At 63.8% G+C, this 23,371-nt stretch overlaps 1 protein-coding gene across 4 annotated transcripts in view; it reads right to left on the bottom strand.

Annotated features, from left to right (window-relative positions):
- The window catches only part of ZFPM1 (zinc finger protein, FOG family member 1), a 64,893-nt gene that overhangs the window by 13,968 nt on the left and 27,554 nt on the right, over nt 1–23,371 (bottom strand). For all 4 annotated transcript variants that reach the window (XM_072946783.1, XM_072946782.1, XM_072946784.1 and 1 more), the window contains exon 4: nt 2,947–3,080. In XM_072946783.1, coding sequence (XP_072802884.1) covers nt 2,947–3,080 — 134 coding nt within the window. The remainder of the gene's footprint in view (nt 1–2,946; nt 3,081–23,371) is intronic.

The following is a 23,371-nucleotide window of genomic DNA, read 5'->3' as shown; positions in this document are numbered from 1 at the left end:
CCTGGGCCTGAGGGGACCAGTGGAGAAGGGTAACCAGACCCCATGGGTGCCCCCCACTTCCCCCTCCAAGCAGCAGAGACAGGCGGCCTGGGGGTGGGCGCAGGACGACTTGGGGCGGGGTGAGTGGGGGGAGCCAGAACCCACCCACTGAGCTTGATAAGGGGCCTGCTGAAACGTTAGCAAAAATATTTAGACAATAAATGAAGTATCGGAAAAGCAGGCGTATCTTTAAGAAATCAATCATCTTGTACGTGTGTCTGGACACTTGGCGCCAAGGCGGAGATAGCGCATGCTGGGGAGATAAGGGTTAATCAAGGATTTAATTCTGTGCAGATAAAGCCGCAGGGAAGAGCAGGCAGGCCCCTTCCTCCACGGCTCCTCTGCACACGCCTCAGAGGCCGGCTTCTCTGGCCCCAGCTCCCTCGGACGCTATCTCTCTGCCTGGAGAGGGTTTCCAGCCTCGTGCAAGTCTCCCCAGGCTGACCCGCTCCCCAGGCCCCATGAAGACAAAACCTCCAGAGAGGAGGCTGCAGGCGGGAGGGGAGGCCCAGGCAGGGCCCAGGGGGGCCATGGCGGGTGTCTCTGGCCCCCTAGCCCTGGCCTGCAGGGGTCTCTAGGGCTGGGCAGACACAAGTGCCAATTCTCCCTCTGCCTTTTGATCCCAGTGACTTCAGCAAGTCACAAAACCTCTTGGAGCCTCAGTTTCCTCATCTGTAAAGTGGGAGCAGTGGTACCTGCCTCATGGGGGTGGGGTGGAGAAGACAGGGCCAGGTGTGAGGATGTGTGCACAGCAGTGTGTGTGGAGCGAGTCTGGAACACACTCCTGTCCGTCTCAGAAGGGGCTGATTGTCCCCAAGGAGGGAGCAGAGGTGAGAGGTGCAGGCCTCACTCAGAACATGCCAAAGTTCCCAGTCCTTGACCATCCTGCCTTTGTCCGGTTACTGCTTACGGTTTTCTTGACACTCTGGGGGTTCAGGGATGAGCCACTGAGCTCCCATTAACTGTCCCCCAACAGCCTGACTGCTGAAGAGTTGACCGCTGGTTGCATATCTCCAGTGACGGGGAGCTCACTGCCTACAGAGACTGCTCTCAACACCACAGCCTCCCGAAATCTCACTCCTTCCACAGAGCTGAAACCCCTGGGGTTTCTGCTGCTTCCTCCCCGCTTGGAGCCACGGGACAAGAGGGTCACCCCTCCCACAGGGCTGCTGGCTACACTGCCCACTGGCCAGGCCCTGTGGCAAGCACCAGTGCGGGTCACTGCATTTAATCTGCCCGTCTGCCCTGGGGCACCAGCTTCCCCGCTTCACAGACAAGCTGCAGCTCTGCCCACCCTCTCCTCTTTGGGGAGAGTGGAGGGTCTGCAAGCTCAGGCCTCAAGGGCCCTTGAGGGCTTCCTGGGACCCCTGAGTTCCCAAAGGCTGAGGAGACAGAAGCTTGGAGAGGTGGGGCCTGCCTGGGGGCACACAGCAAAATAGCCACAAGGCAGGAGACCCAGGAATCTGGACCCGGCGCCGCAGGGACAGCCTGGCTGGAAGGTGGGTGCCCTTGGAGACTCCCACCGACTTATGAGTGGCCTGGGCAAGCGCCTGCCCCTCTGAGCCTGGCCATTTGGCTGTGATTGGTGCCTGGGTTGCATGTTCGGACGCCTTCAACCTCCTGAGGCCCCAAGCCCCAGCTCCGAGATTGTGACTCAGCATGACCAACAGCCCAGGTTTTAGTGCACACAGGAGTGGGTGGGGGCTGGGAGCGGCAGTCTGAGGGTCTGCAGCTGGGGATTCTGCCCACGGCTCCCCACCAGCCCCATGGACACTGCTGCAGGCCGAGCTCCGGGGGCCTCGGTTTCCTCGGCTGAGTGATGGGGGCTCTGACTGCCAGGTTGGAGCTGGTTAGAGACGTCAGGGCAGCACTTGGCCTCCAGGTGCGGGGGAGCCCTGCCGTCACAGCCCTGCCCCTGCCACTGAAGGCCAACCACAGGCCCATGAGACCTAGCACCACGGGGCGCCTGCCAGCAGTTCGTACCCTAGATCCGGCCACATCTGAATGCCACATCAGGAATCAAAAGGCATGGTGAAGGGCGCCCCCTGGATGCTCGTCACGCACGACTCCTCCCCGCTCCCAGCACAGCGCGGGTGCCCGCTGCACCTCCCCAGTTTGCTTCCCATACATTGATGCCTTTCTTGACTGAAACGTTTTCTAGAAGGAGCCTTGATACCCCCTGAAAGGGGACGCAGGAACTACCTGCCACAGAGGGCAGCTCAGAAGTAGCCTGGGGGGGACTGACATGTGCCGGCGGTGCTCAGATGCCAATGGCGCCCTCTCGCTGTCATCAGGAGGACCCACAGGCACAGAGACGGAAAGGAGCTCACCTTTTGTTGCAGCTGCGCCCAAGCACCCAGAATACCACCTTGCTTACCACCAGGGGTGGCCCCCCAGTGAAGTCCAGTGCCGAGGGGCAGTCCCTGCCCGCCTCCCGCGCCACAGGCCAGATCCAGCCCCCTCACCACGGGCTCCTTATTTCCTCCCCTCGATTGCTTTTTTCCTTCTCTGCCCCACCAACTTCTACTCAACCATAAGGGCCTGTTTAAAAAATCCCTTCTTCCAGGGAGCCCTCCCTGCATCACTTTCAGGTCCCATAGGCCCCACATCATCTCCTCCAGGCAGCCCTCCCTGTATTACCCTGAGGTCCCATAGGCCGCACGTCGCCACCTCCAGACAGCTCTCCCCATGCTCTCAGGCAGTTAACTCCTCCCGGCCCTCCTGGCACCAACCCCTCATGCCCACATCTCCTGACACATTTCACACGGATGGGCAGGAGCTCCTGGGCTGGAGTCCAAACCGGACTTGGCTCAAGGGAGATGAAGGGGCCTATGTCCTCAGCTGGACACTGTCCTGGCCACTGCCCTGCGGCTGGTAGACTGGCTGGCTGGGATCGGGGCTCCTTACCAGTTCTGCCTGCCTGGGGGACGAGGCTCTGGTCTGGATGCTTCCACAGAATGGGCCCCAGGACAGGCCCTCGGCGAGGCTGCATCGAGCCTGCACGCACGTCTGTCCTTCCTGCAGCACCAGCTCCAGCTCGTCTGTGGGGAGAGACGTCAGAGGTGTGAGGAGTGCCCGGCTGCTCAGGTCCAGTCCAGCCCTGCAGCCCTGTCCCCCTGGGAGCGGTCAGGGCTGAGGGCAGAGGAGGGAGGGCAGCCCTGTGCGCCTGGACCCAGGTTACAGGGATGGCGGCTGGTGCGGGGTCTGGGGACCAGGCCAGCCCCTGCGGTGGGACTTTTTCTGGGGGAGGACAGGCTGCAGACGCAGGACAGTGAGGGGCTGCAGCTGGAGCAGAGCAGGCAGGCGCGCAGCTCAGGGGCCAAGGCTGCTCTGCTGGAACACATGTGTCTCGTGCAGCCCAGTGTGCACAAATGGGGCTAGGTCACCCTGCTGCTTACGTCAGTGGGGGGCACAGAGCAGGGGACAAGGACATCGATGAGACCTGCCTCCCACCCCCAGTCCTCCCAGCCCCTTCCCGTTGGCTTGGGCCCCGAATCTGCAGAGCAAGCCTGGGCAGGCAGCTGGGCCTCGGTTTGCCGGTCTACAAGATGGGGACCCCACACGTCCTACTTCTGGGGCTGGTGTGAGGATTGAACGAGTTTATCCCCCTAGCATCTCAGCACAGCACCTGGCAGAGGGGACCAGGCCCAGAGCCACGCTCCCCCGACAAGGCCTTCAGGACAGCCAGCCTGTGCCTGGGTAGCTCTGAAGTCAGCCCCGCCGTCTCCCTGCAGATCAGCAGGGCCCCAGCACGCAGCCCCCGCTCCAGGCCCTCCACGTGCTCCTGGGGAATGTGTGGACCTGGCTCCAGCTGAAGCTAGCTGCCGCCTGTCTGTGTGGCCTGTTGCCCCGCTGAGGGTGTAGGGCTGTCCAGGGGGCACAGCTGCCTTGCTGTGGGCGGGGCCGGGCTCCCAGGTGCCAGCGGCCTGGATGGGGTAGCGGCGTCTGCGGCAGGCCATGCGCAGAACTCTGCCACGTTTCTGCGGACAGATGGGCCTCTACTGTGAGCCCCACCACTGCCTTTGCAGGGGGCAGGGCCGTGGGGTCAGACAGGGTCTGCAGCCGGGCCTCACTGAATGACCTACGTGATCTTGTGACAAGGGCCGAACGGCGGCCCCCAAAAGACACACCCGCCCAGAACCTGTGAATGTGCCCTTATTTGTAAAAAGGGTCTATGCAGCTGGGGTTAATATGGGATCTCAAGATGAGTGTCTGGATTATCTGGTGGCCCTGAAGCCAACGACAAATGTCCCCGTAAGAGACACAGTAAAGGCAGCCACGTGAAGGCAGAGGCAGAGACCTGGAGCGTCCAGAGGGAGTGCAGCTCTGCCCATACCCTGATTTGGGGCTTCTGGCTCCAGACCGTGGGAGAACAGACTTCTGATGCTTTAAGGCACCCAGGTTGTGCACATTTGCCCAGGCCGCCCTGGGAGACTCACACCTGGCAGGTTACCTGCCTCCTTGAGCCTCAGCCTCTTCATTGGACAAGGGGATGATGGTGGCCATGCCCTCAGAGGGCGCTCCCTCCCCAGGCAGGCGGGGCCACCTTGTGCCCTGGGAGCCACCTGGGCCCACAGAGGCCTCACGTGGCCTGGCCTGGCCTGGGCCCCGACTGAGCACTGCTGTGTTGGCCCCACTTCCTGGATCCCCAGTCAGGCAGGCTGTGGCCTTAATGGGCCTGATTATCAGATAACGGCCGGCCTAATGGTAGAGATAACATGTAAATATGCCAGGAGGCCCAGCTAAAATGTCTAACTGGGTCCTTGTCTTCCCCAGGGCAGATAAGATGGCAGGGGACCAGGACGAGGCTAGGGGGCGGCACCCTTTCTCAGCCTCATGGAGAGGCCCGCCCACACGGGGCCGTGTCTTCTGCCAGTGGACCCAGGCATCCTGCCCACAGGCCAGCCCCTCCCCGGGCCCTGTAGGGTGCCCAGTTGGGCACGCAGTCACCTGTTCCTGCTCAGACGGCCCTGTGACGCCCCCCCCCTGACAGACGAGGAAGCCGTGGCCCCCAGAGGGCCTGCTGCTGGCAGCAGGATGCCAGGATCTGAACCCAGGCCCCCTGGCTCCACACGCTGACCTGGGCTCCTGGCCCCTGGCATCCTGGGCGGGTTTGAGGCTCTGGTCCCCCAGCTGGCTGGCCCCAGGGGATGGGCATCTGTAGGGAGAGGCTTTCTAAAGGCAAGCTTGCTGGGCACTCATTTGCTGGTCCAGCTGCCTGATGGGCCCACGCTGTGTCTGAGGCTGGCGGGGAGCCCACCATGGGCTGGGCTTCTGCCCCGCCCACCCCCTCCCATTCCACCAACTCCAAGCAGAGGGGTCAAGGCAGAATCATCCAGAATTCTAATGCCGTGCCCTGCCCCCATCTGGACACAGCTCCCTCTGAGCCTCATGGGAGGCCCTCACTTGGGCCTCAGAATAGGGGTGCCCACGCGCCTCCCTGGGGCCACAGACAAGCCAGGGACAGGCCCTTTCCCTTCCAGTGCCTCGGGCCTGCTCCTGGTCTTGTCGGGCACGAGCCCCCAGCAGGAGCCAGTGCTTTCCTTCGGGGGCCAGTGTCCGCCTTCCCTGAGGTGGGGGACTTGGAATTCAGTTCAGTCTTCCCAGACGGGGGGCCAGGGGATACAGGCGGCTAGCCCAGGTCACTCTGTGGGCAGGAAGGGAAGTGGGTGCAGCCCAGGGCCCCCAGTCTGCCCCTGACTCGGTGCACCTGTGGGATCCCGAGGCCCCTCTCTCAGAGCCCTCACGGCCATGGAGGAAAGGGGCAGAGCCAGTGAGCACCCCCACCCCGCGCACCCACAGGCAAACCGCCATGTTCCCTAATCAGAACCCCAGGCTGGCGGCCTGGCCCCAGATAACAGCATGGCTGCCACTCCGTCTTCTGGGTATCACGCACCACCAGAGACGGGACAGCTTCTGATAAAGGCGGCCGTTCTGCACAACTGGGGGCAGAACCCACCCATTGGGTTGCTGGGGGCTGCTCAAGGCCTGGGAAAGGCAGGGAGACCAGGGATCCAGGGGATGTGGGCTGGGACTGGGCACTGGCCATCATCAGAACCCACCCTCTGGTCCAGGGGAAGCCATCTCAGAGGGGCTATGCATTAGAAAGGTGGCCCTCATGCAGGGCCACAGCAGGTGCCTGGCTTGGTGAGAACATGTCTGGATCTTAGCCGCAGCTCTCCTAGTGCCCTTGTGAGGTGTACAACCTGTGTAACTGTCCATGGTGGCTATGGTGATGTTCCACATCCATCCAGCTCCCAGTTCCTGCCCACCCCCTTGCGTAGTTAAGCAGGTGTTAAAGCCCAGTTAGCACCTACCCAGGGCTCTCTCCCAGCCAGAAGCAAGAATGTATCTAAAAACCAGGCTGGGGTTGGGCAGGGCCACCTACCCATGCAGACTCGGTACCTCATGAGGGCTCAGTTCAAAATTGAGAATGAATGAAAGTATGAATGGGCCAGGAAGGGGCTGGGGGCAGGAGACGCTGAGCTGGCGGTGGGAGCTGGCAAGGAGAGTGACAGACAGGAAGACGGCTATTTTTAAATAGTCTCAGAAAGAGCTGGAGGACCCAGACCGCAGTGGCCGTGGAGATGGTCAGCTCTCAGCCACATCGACAGGAAACCTGGGGCCCAGGGAGGCCCGGGAGTGCTCACGTCGCACTGCGAGCTGAGGCCAGAGGTGGGACCAGAACCCGGTCTCTGGACTCATGGCTCAGCCAGTCACAAAACCCCACGTGGGTGCCGGGGACAGAGATGAGAGAGGCACAGCCTCTGCCCTCAGGAACAACCAGGAAGCAACAGTGTGGCAGCTCCCATGGTGGGCCAGTCGGTGACTTTCCAGTGGAGGCGGCCTCCACTCTGGCAGCCTCCGGTGACCCATGTCTCTGTCTCCTCCTCAGCTCCAGCGAGGCCCCGGTCGCATCCTCCCTGCTCTGCCTCCTGTGGCCTCCGTGTCCGCAGGTGGAGAGTGTGAGGGGATGCCATTCACCCAGGGAACTCAGTACAAACACAATTCTTGGCCTCTGTCTACAGAGTCTTAGCCAAGAGCTTGGCTTACTTTGCAGGGATTCCTCCCAGCCACACTGAAGTTATTCCGCCCAGCGTACAGAGTGGGAGACTGGGGCTCAGAGAGGTTAAGCAACTGGCCCAAGGTACACAGCTGGGAAGTGGGATTTGAACCAGAGCCCCAGAACGCTCGCGGCCAGGGCCTTGACACCCTTCCTGGGTCTTTCTGGACTGAGGCAGGAGGCAACAGAGACGAGAGGGTGGGGAGAGGCTGCTGGAGAGGAGGTGGAGGGCAGCGGGCGGCCAGCCCCTCTCCTGCCCTGTCCTCACGTTCCCATCTGCAGACCGGTCTCCTCTGGTAGGGAGGGCGCCCCACACAGCCAGGTGGACCTCCCCACGGCGGTCAGGTTGTCACTGCGGGCACAGCACTGGGACAAAGACTAATTCATTCCGGCAAACAACCCCACATGTTATTTCCAGAACAAACACGCGTGCCAGGATTCAGTCTCACCCCGAAGCATCTGCGAGGGTCCAGAGGAGAGGCTCAGCCTTTGCATATTTATATGCTTTAAACCTCTGTTTTGGTCTACAAGCCTCTGCTCGTGTCTGGGGGACCAGGGGGAGGAGGCAGGGCTGGGCAAGAGCCACTCCTGGGAGCCCCACGGGGGGCAGCGGCGGGAGAGCTGAGGTCTGGAGTCAGCAGCGGGTGGTCCTGCCTCCACCCAGGGTGCGTGCCAGGCTAGGGGCTGTGAGGGCAGTTAGCGGGGCCACCCCTGCCCTCGGTGCCCAGGCGCGGGGCCCTGCTGGGGCTGCGCTGAGTTTCCCTGAGACTCAGCCTCGGTCCCAGCTCTGCCCCAGCCCTAGAGTGACCACCTTCAACCACACGCATGACGAACAGCGAGGAGGCACTGCTCTGCCCACCCCGTCCTGCCGTGGAGGCCCAGAGAGCTCAAGCAGCCTACTCAAGGTGGCACAGCAAGGGCTGCAGTCACCCTGCCAGACCTGAGCTCCTTCCTGACAGCAGGTCCGGGGCTCCAACCCAGACCATCTGGCCCCAGAGCCCACCGAGCCCAGCCAGTGCAGGCCTCATTCCCCGCCGAGCAACGGCCCGGCAGGCTGGCTTGCGGCTCCACCCCGAGGCAGCCCTGCTGGTTTGCGGGAGTGTCCCTGAGCTTGGGGCTGCCTCCTGCACCCTGCTGGCTGGCCCCTAGAAGGAGGGGCCAGCCTCCTTGCTAACGGCCAGTAGCCTTCAGCGTAAAAGGCCGGCCGCCCTGCGGTCCCTGCCTTGAACAGTGGGCTCTGGGGTTGGCAGGCGGGTGCTCACCTCAGGGTCCCTGCCAGCACCCACTTATCTAATCGGCCTCATCACCCCCGCCCGGCCCCGCCCTGCGGCTCCCGGGGGCCAGCTGGCCCTGGCTTTGTCGGGAGCCAGCCCTATCTCATGGATCGCCCTGTTTGCCTTTGATAAAAGTCACAAAAAAGAGAGAGAAAAGGAGTGAGAGGGAGAGAGGAAACCCCCCAACGGTGAGCAGGCCCCGCCCTGCAGGCTTCTAGAAGTTTCTGAGGGCCTGGGCCCAGACTGGGGCAGGCTGGGCGGCCGTGGGCCCGGAGAATGTGTGTGTCCAGCACGTCTGGCACCAACGTGGAAACCAGGCCAGAGAGGGCGAGTACCTCTCTCAAAGTCACCAGCAAATGGGGCGGGCCCTCCTTCCCCACCTACTCACACGCTCACTCAGTCCCTCCCACTCCAGACTCACCTCACTGGCCCCCACAACCTGGAACCAAGGGTGGCGGGACCCGCTCACGGTCACTGGCTCTCAGGTCCAGCCCCTTTCCCGCAGCCAGCTGGACTGCCCTGACTGGGTGGCATCTGAGGCCCCAGGGGGAGGGGAGGGGTCTGACTGTCCTGCAACTGAGCTGGCCCAGCCCTTCTAGAGGCCTGCACTGTGGGCGGGGGGGCTGCCAGGGGACGACGCTGAGCCCCCGTTAGCCCGAAGCTCCAGGACCGGGCTGGTACTGGGTCATGTCCCTCCCTGTCTGTGGTTTCCTCTCATGTTAAGTGGGGATAGGTCAAGGTCAAATGACGTAACGGGAGAGGGGCTGGAGGGCAGGCCCCGCACGATGAATGCTCAGTGACCAGGGCAGCCAGCGGGGGTCCGGCTGGGCTGCAGCCCTGCGTGATCCTGGCCAGGCTCTCGGCTCCCCCGGGCCTGGGGCCTTAGCCCTAAAACAGACACCACCAGTGCCCGCTATCAGCAGTGATGGGGTTTCCTGAGGCCCAGGTGCGGCGCCACACAGCCACCGGCCCCAGCCTCCACGGCAAGTACCCAGTCCACAGCAGCGGGACGCGGCTGCAGCCACCATCAGCTGCCCACCTGGGTGGCTCTGGCCCCGGCACGCTGGGGCTTCTGCCACCTGTAGGCGGCAGAGACCTGATCATGTGGATACACCAAACAGGGGCCGCGGCAGGCACGGAAGGCACCGCCTAGATGGTTATTGTTGAGGTGAGAGTCGAGAGCCCACCCAGGTGGGGTGGGCACCACTGAGGCCTGGGGGACACCTCCCTTCTGCTCTGTGGCCACGGAGCCTCTGGGCCAGGAGGGAGGGTTTGTCTGCGTGAATGCCATGGCCCTGCTCATGTGAGCTGGCTGAAGGGGGCACATCAGGCCTGGAGAGAAACAGCTGGGGACGGCAAGTTCCTATCAGCTTCTCGGAACATCCCCCTCTGGGCCCCACCCTGCTGGGCCTGTTTTTGCTTCCTGTTTACAGATGTATGACAAGGCCCGGGAACTGGGGACGGAGACCCAAGGCCTGGGGCATGAGGAGGGCTGTGAGGCTGTGCCCGGTGTGTCAGTGAGGTCAAAGTGCACAGCGGCAGTCAGTCCCACAGGAGGCCCACACATCTGCTGGAGTTGGAGCTGGTTCCCCTGCGGGGGCAACCACGAACACCCCCCAGGCGGCTGACGGGCTCGCTGCTGGTCTCTGAGCAGTCCCACCCTCCATGGCAGGAGGAAGGCAGACGTGCCTGTGCAGCCTAGGGCCCCATGACCTGGAGGCCCAGGGCCACAGGGCACTGCCCCGCTAGTGTGTCCCCTGAATCAGGCCACACCTGAATGGCACATCAGGAAGCAAAAAGGGGTGGAGCTTGATCCTAGCGCTGGCTGTCACCAGCGGCTACGGCACCTTTGGACAGACTCAGACTCCCTGTCACAAATCCCAGGCCTCAGGCTCCCATCTGTGAATCGTGGGGACAAAGTGCCAAGAGGACTCGGCTGAAAAGGCTTTGGGGCAAAATCAGGTGGGGTGTGTCTCCCTTTCCCCTGCCAGGCGAGGAAAGCAAGTCTTGGAGACATCGAGGGATTGTCTGAGGTTACAAGGCCAGCAGGCCGCACAGGGGAGTGAAGCCCGGATCCCTCTGAGCTCAGACCCATGACCTCAGCCCGGGCAGTGGGCACGCACTCCCAGCCAGTCTTGGAGCGCTCCGGGCCCGAAGCACAGTCCTGTCTGTGCATCCCAGGCGGGAGCCACCGAGCTGAGCGGGGCAGGAAAAAATCCCGATGCCCGGCCTGCACACAGGCGGTGGCCCGGGACCCTGGCCCCACGGCAGGCAGCAGGGCCAACACGGAAGGGATGATCTGATGTGTGTCCTCCAGATAAGACGGGCGCACACGAATGCTGGCTCAGGAGCAAAGCCACTTGAGTGCTCAGAGGATTAGCGGCTCTTGGGGGCCAGGGTGAGGGTTTCCACCCGGCCTCCAGCCTGAGAATCAGGGGAACCAGGCCCTGCCAGGAGGGCCTGGGCCTGGGAAGGCAGCTGGGGGAGCTGGGGACTGGCTGTCGTGGTTTGAAAATCAGATTTCCCATGTAATCTGGGATCTCTGGCCTCGTGGGGAAGATCGGATGCTGTGACCCAGTGCCGTCTGCTGCCCACTGGACAGAGGACACCTCTGCCTGAGATGACAGTCTCTCCCACGCCTATCCTGGGGGCTGGCCGCAGGGTTGAGCCCCACCTGATTGCTACTGCACTTGTCCACGTTACCGAGTGCCCAGCACAGGGGCTGCGACCGTGGCCATGACCAAGAGCCGGACGGACGCCCACTTCACTGAGGGGAAGTCAGAGGAGTCCCCATAGCGACCCCTGAGGCCACCGTCAGTCCCACCACCACCCGGAGAAGTCTCTGGCTTCTCTGCTGGCCCATGGTGCCACTGCCCAGTCCCCAGTGCGGCTCCCGCTAGCCTCTGCTGGCACCCAGCCCCTGGGTTTCAGGCTGGGGGTGGGTGCAGAGCCTGGGACTCCCTGGAGTGGGGCGTTCACCCTTCTCCTTCCAGGCCAGAGGTTTTCCAAGGGCTTCAAGCCCAGAGCATTCCTTCTTAACAAGTTTCCCACAGACCTGCGCTCACAGTGGCCAGTGGCGGGCACCGGGCTGGAGAGGGCTCCAGAGCTCAGACCCCAAGGACTCCTTTCTAGACGGCCTCTCAGGGTGGGACACACCTGCTCACTGCACCTGCCAGAGGCTCCCTGCCCTGGGATGGGCTGCCCTCTCTGCCTCCCCTCTGCTGACAAGCTCTGCTCAGCGCCGCTGCGTCACACAGGGCCGTCACACAGGCTGGCGAGCCCAGGCTGAGCCTTTCCGGGAGCCGACGGCAGAGGGGGCTCTGATCTGGGCCAGCGGGTGTCAGACATGGTGCCCGCCACAGGGCCTGAGCTGGGAAGGGCCCTCCAGGGGCATGACCCCGGACACCCTGGCCGGGGACCTCAGTGTTCCCGAGTCCCCTCACTCGTGCAGCAGGGGGACCCATAGGCCGGCCCCCTGTCCCCACCAGCTCCACTGTGTCCCAAGCACCCCCCCACCTCTAGTGCCGTATTTTCCGATCTCTCAGTCTCTCCAGGAGAGTGTCTGCGGCCCCTGATGGCTGTGTCCTGAGAGAGCCTGGGCCCTGTACGCCCTGTGAGTACCTGTGTCTAGAGGACAGTGGCAGAGGGCAGAACTGGGGTTGGACACCCGGTCCTACCGACGAGCCGCGGGCCTGGGAGAAGGGCCAGCTGGTCCTGCTGGGGCGGGTGGGGGAGGACTGCGCCGTCCTCTCTGCTTCTGCTCTCCCTGCACTGACTCCTGGGATGCACACAGGCCCAAAGCCTCCTGATCTGCAAAGCGGGGACCTGGGGGTGGGCGCAGAGGGGGACAGCGGGCTTGCCGGGGAGCACAGGCAGGGAGGTGGCCTGGCACTGGAGCCCCGGCCCGGCCCGCACCCCCGCCAGCTGGGGCCTGTGAACTTCTCTTCCTATCTGAGCATCGCTGGAGACTATTGATTTTTTGACACAGAACAACAGCCCATCTTTATCGGGCTGAACCCTGGCCCCAGCTAATGGTGGCGCTGGGACTGCCTGGGAATAACCAGAAGTCAGGGTGGGGCCCGCGCCCCCCTCCAGGGACCTGCTGGATTTCTGCCGGCCCCTTCCCCTCCCCGCCCTGGTCGGAGCCTCCCTGGGCCCCACAGAGCCTGAGAACCACAGCTCCTGGTGCCTCAAAGTGCAAGGCCTCATGGCCTTTCCAGTCTTCTTGAAAAGCTTTAAAAAAAAAAAAGTGCCCTGGGTCTCTGGGCCTCAGGCCCCCTACCTGTGAAATGGGGAGAGGGCCCATCAGCTCCTGGGCCCTGGTAGCTTGGTCTTGGGAGACCCTGAGGCCTGAGAACTGGGGTGGGGGTCCCTGGCCCACCCCGCCCTGCCTCTTCCCGGAGGGGGCGGAAGCAGGGTGTCTGATAAGGTAAAGAAAGCACCTCCTGTGCAAACAGCTTATCTGGCTATCGGCCTGGGTGTCCCGGCCCCTGCCCGTTCTCCAGGGGCCAACACCACCGAGGGGGCCCTTCCTTCCCATCCCGCCTCCTGCTCACCCCGTCTCCGCCTGGCTGGCCCATCCTGCTCCCTGTGTCCCTGGGCCCTGCCCCCAGCCTCAGGCCAGTCTTGTCCTACCCAGACTGGCGGGCGCCCACCCCCACCCCAGGGGCGGCAGCAGGCACAGAGGTCAGCCAACCCCATGGAGATGTCCTGACACCGCACCACCCCCAGGGCCAGCCCCTTAGAGAGTAAGAGGCGCCTTCCAGGGAAGGTGACAGGCCCTGAGCACCAGTGGGTCCTTTATAAACACCCTCGGCTGCTCCGCCCACAAGGGAGGCATGGGCACTTGGGGAGGGGCCTGGGCCGAGGGAAGGCTATGTCTTGCCCAAGCCCCCCTGGCTCTAAACGGGTCCCTGAGGATGACATAACATGAGGGGAGTCCCTGGGGATAGCTTTGCCCCCCTCATAGGCTGTGTGTGCTCGATACACTGCATGGAACCAGCAGACACCTGCTCTCAAGGCACAGATGACTCAGTCCTTGAACCACCTCATGCTCTGGGGGTGGTTACTCCCCCCCTCCTCAGACAAGGAGACCGAGGGTCAGAGAGAACCCAGCCACACAGTGAGGTGGGCAACTGAGTTCAAGCCCAGGCCCGTGACCCCTGTCCAGTGCTCTGTCGTCCTTCCTGCCCCTTGTGGGGAGGCAGGGTAGAACCATGCCTGGGCCAGGGCAGGGGCCTGGGAAAAGTAGGCTTGGAGGACAGAGGGCCTGCTCCCTGCACACAGTGAGCCCAGGCTGGTTGCCACCCCAGACACAGCTCCCTTCTTCTGTGCCTCTGCCCAGGAACCCCAGGGCTCCCCACTAGGCCCCAAATCAAGCACTCTGCTGCCAGCCCAGCTGGGGCCCGTGGTCTGCTCCAGTAGGGGCACCACCTCTGGACGCGGTGCTCACTCCCACCTCCACATACTGCCCATCTCTCAACTGCCAAGGTGACGGCTTGCGCGCTCTGAGACCCAGCGAGTCCTGGGCCTCCAGGGGCGGGGCAGGCAGAACCAGTAAAGACTCAGGAACCGGGCAAGGCAGCGGCGGGGTGGGGCTGTCTCAGTGTTAGCCCCCATCTGCCCTGACTGCCTGTGGCCTCGGGTGCTGGGTGTGGGAGCTGCTGGCGGTGGGTGCGCTTGGGGACAAACAAGCGCGCAAATGCACACGCACGCACGCACGCACAGGCAAAGAGGCAGGGGTGGTGTGCGCAATTTGCTTCTTTTAGAATCATTTCTCCCCTTTCTTGTAGAAACTCTGCAGGCTAGCAAAAATAAAAACTAAATGGCTTGCTGTCTTCAGCAATGACCGCCCCCCCCCCCGCAGCTGTCCAAGCTGAGAGTACTTTTCTGGGTAAATTCCTAGAAGCTGAACTGCTGAGTCAGGACAGGGGCTTCTCAACACCCGGAGGGGCTCGGGCAGCCCGGGGCCGGGGCGGCTCCAGCCTGAGCACCTGCACCTGCGGGAGCGCTCCCCGGGCCGGGGGGGGGGGGGGGGGGGGAGGGGGACGGCCTGGAGCCCACTGCATCTGGCAGCTCCCAGCCCCACGGAGACCACAAGTGACCTGGGATGGCCCAGACAGATGCCGGGGCCACCTGCCTGGGGGAGGAGGGGTGGGTCCAAGGAGGGGCGGCCAAAGAGATTCTCTCTAGAGGGGCGGGGGAGGGGGCCCCCGAGGCAGTGGGACCCCTCCCCCACAACATACAATAAGCCCCCGATAGCATCGCTCATTTCAGGACCTGCTCGGCCCTTTCGGGCAGGATATGACCAGCCCTCAAGCCTATGGCGGCCCCTTTGTCCCATCTCCAGGGACCGATCTTATCGGCGCGTCCACCGCCGCCGTAATGGAAACACACGGTGAGGAAGTAAGTTCTGAGCAGAGATAGAGGACGAATACTAAATAAATAGGGAGCCAGCATGCGTGGCGTGGGGGCCCAGGGGACAGTGTGACATTGGGGTGGGCGGAGCGGCTCCCACCCCGGGGCTGGGAGACCCTCTGCAGCTCTCGAGCCTCGGTCTCCCCACCTGTCAAGTGGGCCTGATGGAGCTCCCTGCTCCCTGCAGGGCTGTGAGGAGGCCTTGCCTGCAGGAGGGCAGCGCTGCCTCAGTTTTCCTCCCAGGACAGGGAGAGCCAGCCCTTGCTGGGGAGGGAACGGCCCGACAGTGGCCCCGCGGTGCCCCAGCGGAGGGCCCCACACTGTGCCCCAGGGCCTATACCATCATGCTCTGTTTGGAGACAGCCACAGCCTCCCACATGCAGCCCTCCTGGTTTCTCCAGACAACCAGAACGTGCCGTCCCCGTCCCACAGGGGAGCAGCCTGGGCCCAGAGAGGGGCGCAGTGGGCCCTGAGGACCCCACTGCAAGAGGTGGCAGCTAGAAGCCAGGTCTGCGCTGGTGCCGGTGGGGGGGCCCCACCAGCCAGGGGGAGCAGGACGGTAACAGTGCTGGTCCCAGGGACCAGGACACACAAGTCCCAGTGACAGCACTGGTAACAGGGCTCTCTCTGGTCCCGGGAAGAGGACCCGCCACCACTAGCAGTGGCATGACAAAGGGGGCAGCCTGCCCTGTCATCCCCTGGGGTCCTCCCAGTGTGCGTCTGTGGCCACTTAACCGGGAGAGGTGAGCTGATGTGCCCTGGGCCACATGGCCAGGCCCTAGTGGGTGTGGTTTGGGCCCAAGGGGAGGACGGGGAAGGAAACTTCTGGAAGGGGCAGCAGGTTCCAGAAGTCCCGGGGGGCTGGGGGGTTTGCATCCCTCTGATGTCCGGGAGGTGCTGGCAGGGCAAGGGCGGACACCCAGACGCCCAGCCTGGGGCGGGGGGTGGGCTGGCCAGGGCAGGAAGCTGGCTGGAGGGCGGAGGAGGAAGCCGGCTCGATTAGCACCCGTGGCTGAGATAGGCCTTCCCGGCCACAGATAGCCACTCCCGGAAGGCGGGTGAGGTCAGCGGGCAGTGCAGGCCTGGGCCCCCACCCGCTGCCAGGGCAGCCAAGGACCTGCACCCCGGCCGCGCTCTCTGCAGGGCACCTTGCTGCCTGGAGCCTCTGCCAGCGGGGAGCCCATGCCCCCCAGGAGGGGCCCAGAGAACCATATGGGGCTGGGCCAGGAGGGGTGGGACTGCAGGCTTCATCATTGCTCGATCGCCCCAACCTCTCTGTGCCTCAGTGACCACATCCGAAACACCAAAATACAGTCTCAGCTTTTTCGCGGGTCTCCTGTGTCTGTCCTTGAACCTCCGCAGTCCACTCACCACATGGCTACCAGCCCTCCCCTCCCTTGCCCCCTTTCCCGGTCGTCCTCACCGCAGGGCCTTTGCACTGGCCATGCAGGTGAGCGGTTTTCCCAGTGTCCGCAGGGCTGGCTCCCCCAGCCTGCTGAGCTCTCCATACGAATCCCCAAGGGTGAGGGGCTCTCCCTTCGGTTCTCAGCCTGTGCTCCTTGCTTAGCCCCCGCCCTCACTGACCCCTCCCTCTGACACGGGCTATGGCTCCAGGATGGCATCAGCTGGTCTGTTTGGCTCATGCTGCATCCCAGGGTCTCTAACGGGGGCCAGCACACAGTAGGTGCTCGATAAATGAAAATGCAAGTGGGTGGCAGGGCAGTCTGATGGGTCGGCCCACTGACCGTCTGCCCCTCTCCAGCTTCTGGCTGCCTGTGTGTCCCTGAGGCCCAGGCCTTTGTCAGGGGTGGAGGTCGAAGTCAGAACTGGGCCAAAGGGTGGCTTCCATCTGGCCAGGGCCGATGGTGCCAGGCGGTCAGCACCTCCAGGGTGAAGAACTGCTAACCACAGCGAGGGGTCAGCAGCCTGGCCCCCAGGGAAGCCATGGCCAGCTCCAGGCCCCAGCTGCCCCTCGGGGGGGGGGGAATGGGGGGGTCTCACTGTGGAGGCCCCTCTGCTCAGGGCTGTTCTGGGGTGTCATGTGTAGCCTGGTGCTCGGGCTCCTAGTGCCCACTGGGCAGTGCAGGAGGTGGCATCTGTGTGGGCCCGGCCAGCCATGGAGAGGTCATGGGCTCACAGCCCCCACCTCAGCCCTGTCCCGGGGGCTCTGCCCACAGGGCCCTGCTCAGAGATGGGTGGCACTGAGCTTTGGTGGTAGACACCGGCCACGGGTTCAGGCCCCTACCCTTGCCTGGGGACTGCTGGCCTGGGAGGGCATCATGGAAAGAACTCAGGGCCCGGGGACATTGGTCAGTCAGCCACCTATGGCCCCTGCTGGCCAAAGCCTGTGACCTCTGAACCCCATTTCCAAGACAACCACCTACAGAACAGGTCCTTCCCCACCACAACCCACCTCCTCCCTCCTCACCCCTGCACTGGTCCCAGACCCAGCCAGGCACACCCGGGCCTCAGGGCTCTCTCCTCTGCTGCGCCCTCCACCTGGTACATTGTCCCTAGACGGCAGCTGGCTCCCCCACTTCTCCGGTCTGTGCTCAAACGTGGCTCAGCAAGGCTGGCCCTGGCCACCCTACTTATTAGGACTGTCCTTTCTTTATTTTATCCCGCGCCTCACCCCCTCGGACATGTGACATTTTTACTGATTATTTACTCTCTCTCTCACTGCCCAGAACAGCAGCTCCCCGAGCGCCTGGACTCTGCTGGCGCCGAGCAGGCACTTGGTACACAGGTGTTTGTTGAGGGCATACACGACCTCCTTCTCTTGCCCACTCCTGGCTGTAGACCCCACCGTCCTTTGGTTCTGAAGCATGTCACGCCACAACACAGTCCCTATTTCTGCCAGCACCTGTCCTCAGCCAACACCTGGGAAGGAAGGATGGCTGACTGTGGGGCCACACAGCTCCCTCCTTGGGACCCCCCTGGTCCTCAAGTCTCGATCTGCACAGCTGTGAGGTGGGGAGGTCGGGATGGGTGTAGGGCCTGCTGGGGGGCCTCAGGGACGTCTGGTGTGGACCCCCTTCCCTGGGACGCCCAGAAGAGGAAGCTCCTAACCAAGCTGCTGGGCCTGGACTCCAGAGCTGGCCCCAGGCTGACCTGCCACCCGCCATCGCCCCTCCTGTGTCCTCCCCCGTCCACTAATGTAAGATAAGCAGGCCTATTGGGCCGCAATGCTGGGCCTGCGACAACGCAAAAGCGCTGAAATGATTTTTTTACACCCACACACATGCCGAGCTGGCAGGAGGGGCGCGTGGCCAGGCTGTATCGGCCCATCTCCCCGGCTGTCCGTCAGGACAGGCCATCCTGCCTCAGCCGCCTGCCCACCACCGCCAGATAACAAACCTTGAGGTTTGCAGAGAGACTCAGGGCAGTGAGATTAGCCAACCAAGAGTGGCCTAGACAGCCAGCGATGGCCCTGCTCACACTCCAGGGGCCAGGATCCCTGGCCTCCAGGAGGTGCCCTGGGCCGGGGGGCAGCGGGCTTTGGTCCCCAAGCAGGGAACAGCAGACAGACACCTCCTCTGGCCCCTCACAGCAGGACTGACCCCCGAGCTCCAAAGATGCCCTTCCCCATTCTCCGAGCAGCAGCTGATCAAACGCCCTGCTTAACACTCTGTCCCCACTTTACAGCCAAGAAAACAGAGGTGTCTCCCTACAGTCTATGGCCCTGAGCCCAACCCTGGCCTTTCCATGTCCTGTCCTCTCTCCAACCCTACTCTGGCCTCAAATGCTCCAGCCATGCCCATGCTAGCCAGATCTCAGGACCTTTGCACGTGCCCACTCCATCCTGAACACCCTCGCCCCACTTTGACTTATCCTTTGGGCCTCATCTTGGGGATGGAGTAGGGGAGGTTTGGGGTCCTCCTATGTTGTTGCCCTGGCCTGACCAGCTGGCTGTCCCCTCTGCTGGCCTGCAGTGCAGGGGGAACATGGCCTGCCTTCCCATCTCTGCTTCTAGGGCTAGAGATGAAGCTGAGGACAAAAAAGGTGACACCTGATGTTTGGCAGTTGGATTCTGTTTTGTAAACAGTAGTCACCAGGGAAGAGTTCTAGGCCCCAAGACAGGTGAAGGAGACCCCACTCCCAGGGCCCTGCTCACACAGCCATGTCACAACCCTGGCCACACCCTTCCTTCCTGGCCCCATGGAGTGCATGCCACCCTCACGGCCACTGGACCAGCCCCTAGAGCTAGTGGGGAGTCCCTGCGAGCCTCTGGGTTCCCCTGCTCAGTCCCCAGCTATGCACAGCATCCCTGGTGGACAGCTTTGCACTCAGGGGCGCCTGGACCACGCTGCCTCCAGACAGGCAGGGGAGAACCACAGAGATGTGCTTGCTTTCGCCTCCCTGGGCCGGGCACAGCGGGCAGGGAGGGCAGAGGAGCGACACCGTCTCTGTCCACCCCCAGGCAATGCCGGACCAGTCATGGGCAGGGGAATCCCCGACAGGCCTGGCTACACAGAGGCTCCCAGACCCCTGGGGGCCCAACCCACTGCAGCCCCTCCCTTCATCTGTTTTCTCACAACCCAGCCAGGCAGGCTGAGGTCACACTGATTGCCACTATGCCACGGGACAGAGGCTCCGACGGGTACCATGAGGTGGGTGACAGGCCCGGGACCCCCAAGCAGTCAGATGGGACCCTCAGGGCTCTCAGTCCTAATGGGGGCTGGCCTGTCTGCCCGCCCTCTGCTTTTCTGGGATGGTGAGTGGGGAGGCGGTGGGATGGGACTTGGTGGCCCCCGCCCTGACGGCCATGGCAGCGCAGCCACCCTCCCAGACGTGCTTTGAGGATCACGGACGATAGCTCTCAGCCATCTGCATAGCAGAATTTTAAGCAGCCAGCCCCTCTAGCGAACAAGGTCATTTCAAAGATAAAAATACCCACTCTCTGGTCCCTGCTGCCCGCCCACTCCCTTCTGGCTGGCAGCTCAAAGGAAGACGAGGGCAAGATGGGGCCAGCGCAGCCTTCAGCCCAACACCCTGCCTCCCTGGGGCTAGTGGCCATCCCCCATGGACCCGAGGCCGGGGTGGGCCCGGTGCTCTGTCCTCATCCATTTCGAGGGCGAGGTGGCTTCTCCTTGTTCTATGGCCACACAGCTTGGCCGACCACGGGATGTGGTGGCTTTCTGCTCGAGAGCGGAGTTCTGGCCATTCAGAGAGCTGCTTCTCCCAACGAACCCACCTGCACCCTCCCCCTGCCCCCTTGTACAGAGGAGCCTGGGCCTCCCGGAGGGATGACAACACTGAGGGGGGCGCTGGCTCTGCACCATAGAGCACATGAGGAAACTGAGGCCCAGAGAGATCAAGTAACCAGCAAAGCTGGACCCAGGCCCGGGCAGGCAGGCTCCTGCCTCTCAGGACAGCTGGGGCCGGAGGGTTCCCACTAGAAGCAGCAACACTGGAGAACTAGCCACCAGCAGCTGACGATGCTCGCAACGTCTGAAAATGAAGACAAGACCCCAAGCACCTCCCGGCTTGTTTTTGGAGCTCTGGGGTTGCCAGGTCGCAGATGGGGTCGGGGGACCTAGTGTGGGTGCAATGACGAGGCCTAGAGATAATAGGCCCTTTGCACATTCCGGGGCCCGCACTCCAGTGTTTATAAAGTCCTTGCGGGTCCAGCACCTCAGCAGGCTTGCAGTGTGTGCCAAGGGCCTCCGGGCAGCAGGGGGCTTGGAGGCTTCCCTTCGGCCCGGTGCCGTGCGGGCGTCTCCCCAGGGCTTTGTGGCCATCTGCCTGGGGCCTTGACCGCTGCAGACAGGGCAGCCTTGCTGCACCCACTGTGCAGCTGGAGAGAGGCACGGAGGCCTAGCCTCCCTGCCGGCTGACGTCACCTGCGCCTGAGCCCCTGTTGTCTCAGCGCCCTTCTCAGGCGGTGGGTCTGACCCGGGGAGGGTTCCTAGGAGACCCATGAGCAGATGCGGCTGGAAAGGAGAGGCAGCGGCGAGCACCTGTGTGGGCCGAGCCCCGGTCTCTGTGAGGTGGCCAGGCCCACCCTCACACCACGCAGATGGGGAACTGAGACTTGGGGCCAGTCACCCCCTAGAGCCAGGCAGGCTGGGGCAGGCCTTCACTTGTCCCCACGGGATGGCGAGGCGGGGGCAGCAGAGATGGACAGACAGACTCAGACAGGGAGCGGGCAGAGGTGCAGATGGACAGGGAGGGGCTGGGGAGCCACGAGGAGCACCAGGCCTGTGGCAGAGGCCCTGGTTGCACACCCTGTCCCCACACATGCTGGCCACTGGGCTGGGCGCTGCCCTTGGGGACGCCGACCCTGTCGCCCCAGCACCAGCACAGCGGCCCCTACAAGATAAGAGCCCACGGGGCGTCTCTGGCTTCCCGGGCGGGCGATAAGTGTGGCCTGTTCAGGGTCTGATAGGGGGCGGCCACCACGGCGGTTGGCTGGCGGCTGCTTATCGGCCCATCGCTGCCCGCTGCACAGAAATGCCTATCTGTGGGGGCCGATAGGGAGCCCCCCAGCCCCCGAAGATGCGAATAGCGCTGGAAGCTCCACGGTGCACCCCAGCCCAAACCACGGCCCCCACAGCCGCTGGCGGCCAGACCTTGCCCAGAGGCCTCCGCTTTCCTGTCTGTGAAATGGGGGTGGTGCTGCTAGCCCCGCAGGGTGGACGGGCCAGCGGAGGATGGCCGTGGCTGGCACCAACACGGGCGTGCCGCTCCCTTTGTTGCTCTGTGTCTGGGTCTCTCCACAAAGGGGAGGGTCGCCTGACACCTGCCGCCTGTGACTGCCCTGCACACTTGTCCCCATGGTCACTCTGTCCAGCTGCGGCTTCCTCAGCCCCACCGCCTGCCCAGGGGCCTATCAGGGTCCCACAGGCACCTGGGTGTCCCTGGAATTCGGGAGCCCATGCCGGAGTCGTGCTGACCCAGTGTCTGGGGGCCTCGCTGCTACTCCATCCTAGAGCTGGGGGGGCTGATGGGGTCAGAGCAGTCTGATCGCAGGGCCCCAGCCCCCACTGCACTGCCCCTGCGCCCAAAAGGCCCCGCCGCCGGTCCCGGACCCCAGCAGGTGGGCGTCCGGCTCAGTTGTGCCGACTGGGCTGGGAGGGCCCCGCGCACCCGGCCAGGCGCTCCTTGCTGTGGACGAGCTTGCTGTCGTCACATCCCTGCCCATCGCTGGGACCCTGAGGCGGGGTGGGGTGGGCACGACATCGCTGTGCTCAACCCGTTCCCAGCCTGGGGACGGCAGAGGGGGCCCCCAGCCTGCCATGCACAGGATGCTCCACACCCAGGCAGCACCACGGCCCACCCAGCAGGCAGAGGCTGGCAGAGCTCAGACTCCCGGTGGAGCAGCGTCACCAACTCGCTTGTGCCCACCAGGCCAGCCCCTCCCTCCCTGGGCCCAGACCCCCACCTATGGTGGGTCTGGGTTGTGTTAAATCAGCAGGGGGACTGGAGGGCACGCAAGCCACCACCCCCACGCAGCACCACGCAGACACCACACGTCCGTCCCAGTACTCTTCCTGACTCCTTGGGATCCCAACGAGGGGTCCACACAGCCACTTGCATCGGACCTGGCAGGAAACCATCTCTGACACCCCGAGAGATCACAGGGGTCCCCTCTGCCCTGGTGAAGTCTTCCCTGACCCCCCCAGCACGGTGAGGCCCTCACATGTGCTTCCTCCCCACTGGCCACCAGCCTCACTAGTGTGAGGGCAGCTCCGGGTCGGTGCACAGCAGGTGCTCAGTACATGCTTGCTAGGCACGCCCACACGCCTGGCCTGGGTGTGCAGCCTCGGTGCCGCCCTCCATTCGCCAAGGACCACGCCCTCCCTCCTCCACCCAGCAGCTCCCATGGGACCGCCCTCGACGACCAGTGCCCTGAGCGGCAGCCCTGGGACCCCACCCCCAAGCTGCCCTGGGTCCCCCAAGCAGCACTAGTTCCAATTAGGAATCACAGAAACAGCAGACACGCCCAGCCTGCCCTGTGCTCGTAAGTGGGTGGAACTGGGGAGCTGCTGGGAGGGGACATCTGGTGGGCCCTCCACAGTCAGAATTCTGGCAGCCTGGGCGGGGGGAGTGCTGGGAGGTGAACCGCCATCAGAGACACTCCCTGTGGTCCAGGGCCTGGCAGACTGGAGCCACCTCCCTCCCACGTGCTGCAGCCACCCCAGGGGTGGGTCCTCTCCCGCCCTGCACAGGCCTGAGCTCCTGGCCCGGCTGGGAAGGCCCAGGCATCCTGGTGGCTCCAGACACACACCCCTACCTCCCTGCCCCTGCTCGGGCTGTTCCCATCTCCCACATGCCCTTCCTCACCCTCACAGCCTGCACCGCTTGCCCAGCCAGGCCGGACTCTGCCGCCTGAGATCATCGGCAGCTTGTCTGCTGCGCAGGGCCTACCTCCAGGGAAGCCGCTGGCCCCACAGGCCAGCTGGACATTGAAACAGGCAGCGCTGGGCCCGATGTTTCACTATCGACCTCCCTGGCCAGCAGGCCAGGCCTGTCCCACCCAAGCCATCAGGGTGGCCGACTCCCAGGACTCCCACAAGGCAGGGCCCCCAAGCCACCCAGGAGAGGTGATGCTGGCAGACCTCGAATGCAGGCGTGC

This window comes from Vicugna pacos, chromosome 21 (genome assembly GCF_048564905.1).
Source record: "Vicugna pacos chromosome 21, VicPac4, whole genome shotgun sequence".
Classification (NCBI taxonomy): domain Eukaryota; kingdom Metazoa; phylum Chordata; class Mammalia; order Artiodactyla; family Camelidae; genus Vicugna; species Vicugna pacos.
Note: the sequence above shows the minus strand (reverse complement) of the source record. Positions and strands in the feature narration are given on the sequence as shown.